Source organism: Haplochromis burtoni, unplaced genomic scaffold, assembly GCF_018398535.1.
Source record: "Haplochromis burtoni strain Fernald_Lab_line unplaced genomic scaffold, NCSU_Asbu1 Contig_38, whole genome shotgun sequence".
Classification (NCBI taxonomy): domain Eukaryota; kingdom Metazoa; phylum Chordata; class Actinopteri; order Cichliformes; family Cichlidae; genus Haplochromis; species Haplochromis burtoni.
This window is the reverse complement of record NW_024582399.1, coordinates 895,751-900,542: the sequence shown is the minus strand read 5'-3', so window position 1 is coordinate 900,542 and position 4,792 is coordinate 895,751. Positions and strand designations below refer to the sequence as shown.

General features: G+C 39.8%; 1 protein-coding gene across 1 annotated transcript in view; it reads left to right on the top strand.

The window, feature by feature from the left end:
• eed (embryonic ectoderm development) overlaps positions 1 to 3,135 on the top strand; it is a 19,820-nt gene extending 16,685 nt beyond the window's left edge. The window contains exons 10-12 of the mRNA XM_005920136.3: positions 256 to 414; positions 908 to 981; positions 2,399 to 3,135. Coding sequence (XP_005920198.1) covers positions 256 to 414; positions 908 to 981; positions 2,399 to 2,525 — 360 coding nt within the window. The 3' untranslated portion in view covers positions 2,526 to 3,135. The remainder of the gene's footprint in view (positions 1 to 255; positions 415 to 907; positions 982 to 2,398) is intronic.
• Positions 3,136 to 4,792: the final 1,657 nt, after the last annotated feature.

The following is a 4,792-nucleotide window of genomic DNA, read 5'->3' as shown; positions in this document are numbered from 1 at the left end:
ACAACTGAGATAATCCATCCACAATATGAGGTTAGTCATTAATATACTGCAACAACATGGGAATAGAGCAAGAGAATTCAGCATTAATGAATCAATGGTACAGAAGTGGAGGAAGCAAGAAGAATGAGTTAAGTCTGACTTATTTGACTGTTTTGTTTTGCTTAATGCGCCTTATAATCCGCTGCGCCTTATTCAGCGCCTTAAAGTTTTAATGAAACAACAAAATGTACAACTGAGTCTGTGTTGTCATTCCAGTCTTGTGAAAACGCCATTGTGTGCTGGAAACCCGGGAAGATGGAGGATGACATTGATCACATTAAACCAAATGAGTCAAATGTGACGATTCTGGGACGCTTTGACTACAGCCAGTGTGACATTTGGTACATGCGCTTCTCCATGGACTTCTGGCAGAAGGTCAGCTATCTTACCTTTATTTATTTTGTGTATGATCAGGTTTTATATTTTCATTCTCATTTGTACTGATTAAAGGACAAAACCAGAATAATCAAATGTTTCGTCTCAAATACAGTTTTATTTTTCATCTGTTGGAAAGAATTGCATCATTTAATTGATTTACTTGAAAGGTCAGTCAATGCTAACCCAGTGTTTCCAGTTGTCCTATCTTTCTGGTTGGCCAGGTTGCTGTCATTGTGCTCTTTAATATCAATTAGCCACTTGTCCAGCAAGTTTCTAGCTGTCAGCTGCAGTCTAACCTGGAGTTGGAGGTCACTGGCAGGTTTTAAGTAGTTTATTATCACTGATATTTAGTTCTTAAGAAATAAAAACTCTTGCAGAGGAGAAACGGAAGCTAAATCTGTAGGAAACACTGGATGCTGAGAGTTGTTTGTTTGTTTTCTTGTTGTGTCTTGGTGCTCTTACTGACCTCTGCTGCGATGCTGATACACAGATGCTGGCTCTGGGGAATCAGGTGGGGAAGCTTTACGTGTGGGACCTTGAAGTAGAAGATCCACACAAAGCCAAGTAAGTAAAAAAACAGACAACAGGCGTGCTATAGTTGTCCTGTATCTCCACTGCTCTTTGCCCTGCTTTTAGCATCAAAATATCACAATAAACGCTCAAACTTAAACAGGTTGTTGTATTTGATCAGCTACACCCTTAGTTTAGCTCACATTAGCTGTTAGAAGAAAATAACACAGGGCCGTGTGGTTTGGGAATCTTCATATTTGTAGTCCTTATTTTGGTGCTACTAGAAGTTTGGTATAGCTCATCGGGAGCCCTGAGGAACTACTGTCAGCACTGTTCCATGTTTGTTGTTCATATGGCTCATCATATCCTTTTAAGGTTTGGAATCAGTACCGTTGTCAGGAGGTTTGGTGGTAGGACAGAAATCTCAACCATGTAGAGCCATTTTAATCTAAAAAGTATTCTAAAGTCTCTGAGAAGTGACTGTGGAGTATATTTAAGCAAAGACCACCTACCATTAGACCCCAGTTGTATCATCTAATCTCACCGTGTCTGGAAATGTTTTGAGACCTCCAACTTGCAGTAAGTGCAGTTTCAACGGTATTACTGCCGCCATCTGGCTGTTTCATGTTCCACGTATTGGTAAACCCATGAGAAAGCCAATATGATGACTTGAATCCTTGGAAAAATTGAAAGCATCAAACACTGAAGAGCTGCAGCGCGGGGCTTTGGTTAACTGTAACACTTCGTATTTAAGCTTGGAAGTATGTGGTTTACAGTAGTGTCAGTTATTTCCACGGTTTTTAGTAATACCATTTCTTCCTGGAGCATACAGAAAGGCTTCTCCTCCATCAGTTACACAGATTTCCTTACAAGTGACTGCAACAACAGTAGTTGCAGTTGTAGTTGACGTTTATAACACTGGTGCTTTTCCCTCAGGTTGGGAACACTGCTGCACCTAAATATTTACAGGCTTCGTTACCACTTTTTTTCCAAGTTCTTTTGAAAAGGCATTCAATTTCCTTCCTTGTGCATTTTGACAAGGAATTGGCTGAACCAGGAATGTGCAGGAATGATGCCCGGTTAAAAGCAACACTGTCTGAAGTGACAAAATAGTGGAAAAATGCCAGTTTAGTGCAGCTCAGAGGTTAAAACTTAAAACTGCTAAATGGTGCCGTCTTCACGATCAATTATTGCAGCATTGTCACACTTCTCTGAGCACCAATGCCCCATAGAAAGCTGCTGTGATGTCTTTTTTTACCTGGCACATTTAATGAAATTGGGACTCTTTTTGTCTGATTTATGGTCAGAACACTGATTTTTAAACAACAAATATTCACAGGTTACAAAAGAAACATTTTTATTTCAATTGTTTCATCATTTTTGTAATTGACACTAACAAAGGTTTCTCTGTATTTTTTTGTTTGTTTTGGTTTTTTACAATTTTCCCCCAACTATCTCTGTTCCTCTTCAGGTGCACCACGCTGACCCTCCCCAAATGCACATCAGCCATCCGGCAAACCAGCTTCAGCCGCGACAGCAGCATTTTGATAGCGGTGTGCGATGACGCCTCCATCTGGCGCTGGGATCGACAGCGCTGAGGTCTCCGGTTGTTCCTGTTGCTTCCAACTCCCCTGCCTCTGTGTTGGTGTACAGATCTGCACTCCAACAAGAAAATGTCTGTACATTTATTCTTGTATGCAGATTAAAAATAGTTTTGTTTGTTTTTTTTGTTTTTTAATTCCATAAAAAGAAAGCCTTCTTTTGTCTTCATTTCCTGTTTGTCTGCCAGCTTAATTGTGAAGGGAAGAAAAAACAGATTTGCAGTGTTTTTGATCCAATAAAACTTGGATTTACTCTGTTAGATGAACAATGTTAAGCCGAAGGATGAAAAAAGGAACAGCCCTGAAGCCTGTCTTGGTGTCCTCTCTGGGTGCCTTCTGGTTTGCTATGCTGTCCCATCCATTGAAATTATAACAATAAAAAAGGAAATGTGTGGAAAAATAAGATATTTTTAATGCATGAAAACAGAATTTTCTGTTGTAATGTGCTGTGTTTTTAATTATTACAGTAATAATTGGTTTGCTTTGATGCCCCCATTCACACACATGGACTGCTGTTGCATAATTTACAGTGTGCTCTTTGACACTGGAGTGTTCGCACACACACACACACACATGTAAAAACTGAATAAAGTCTTTTGTAGCTGTTCCCAAGCGTGATGTTTGTTTAGGACGGTATTAGCATAAAAATAAGCTTTTATTTTGAAAACTTTAGTCCTGTTACAGGGAGCAAAAGGCAGGTGTTTTGTCTTTATTTATCTGGAGTCATTTGAACTTGAATAAAACTTAATTTCTATAAATATATCAATATCAGACTTTTTTTTTCTCTGACTAACAGATAAAAGTGCGCACTAAATGAAGTTTAGACGCTTTATTTGCGCCTTTCTCTACACTTTCTGCCCCACTCACGCAGGAGTCATGTGATCTAAGACTTTGCCCCTGGTCTCGTCTTGATGAACTACCTCCGATCAAACGCCACTTTAGTCCACACGCGAGCGCGTGAAAAATGACGTCGTCTGTCCGCTGCGGACTTTTGCCCTCCGATTGACTGGACGAGATAAACCAGACTCAGCCGCAAAGACTCCAGCATGTTTTCGCCAAAATCACCAAAAAGCTCGCCCAGGTACGGCTCCGGGGAGCAGATCTGTATGGTTGAATGTGGCGGTAAGCCCAGATGCATCTGTAACGTCAACTCAGAGGGCTGCAACAGGAGGGGCTGTACGGCACAGTTAAAGGTAGGCCTTCAAACAGCTGTGGAACATCTGCAGCTGATGGCTTAGAGAAAATTTGATCGCTAAGACCTCATCTTAAAAAAGCTGGAAAGTAGCTACGTCTTAATTATACATTTGTTAGGATGTAGTCCCTCTGTTATATTGAAGAGCGGGAGTATATATATTTTCTTTTGAAACGTAATAAATATTTTACTGGGATAAAATAATCTGATAATTAAACCTCAGTTTGTGGTTGAAATACAATGTAAAGAAATTCGGTTTGTTAAAGTAGACAAGAAATCTCCAAGAACATTTTTTTTGCAGAGACAACATAAATGTTATGTGTGTTTTCATTATAAAAGAGAAGAATAGTTTGCACTGGCAGCAGGGACAGCTTCACAGGCTGAACAACAAAGCCCACCTTAAAGAAACAAAACCTGCTCCTTCCCCAAATTCTATGTGTTTGTGCCTGTTGGAAAGGTTTAGGTGTCTGACCTCATGTGTTTATAATTATAATAATAGCCTAAATCAGCAGTTTGTTCTTCACTGTTAACAAGTGAAACTCTTGTTCACACTTCACTCATAAGTACTACCTGTTGCCTAGAATGAGTATATGTGAGAAGAGAATATGAAAAGGTGAAAATCTCAACATAGCTCAACAGCAATGCAGTTCGATTAAAACATGTCTTTGGCCTCGATTTGACAGACTTCTCACATAATACTAGCTTAATGTGGGTGGTACAGTGTGGAAAGGTTCCAGAAGCTGACTCTGAGTTTGTATTTTATTCCAAATCATTAGTGTAAAACTATTTTAATTTATTACAGGTTAGTTACCGTTAGTTACCAATCGACTGCTATCTAGTGTGTGTCAACAATTTTCTTTCCCAAAAGGAAGCTTCTACGCCTCAGGCAGACAAGTAACCGTGCAGTACAGGCGCTGAGTGAGTCACTCAGGTACTCACCCCTCTTTTAGTGGAACTAGATTCAGTGATTCAAATCGTTGGTACTCTCTGGTCTTCATGTGGTTTCACAAGTCTCAACAGACAACATAAACGCCCCCAAATAAAGTGGAGCAATAAGCACAGCGTGTTGGCT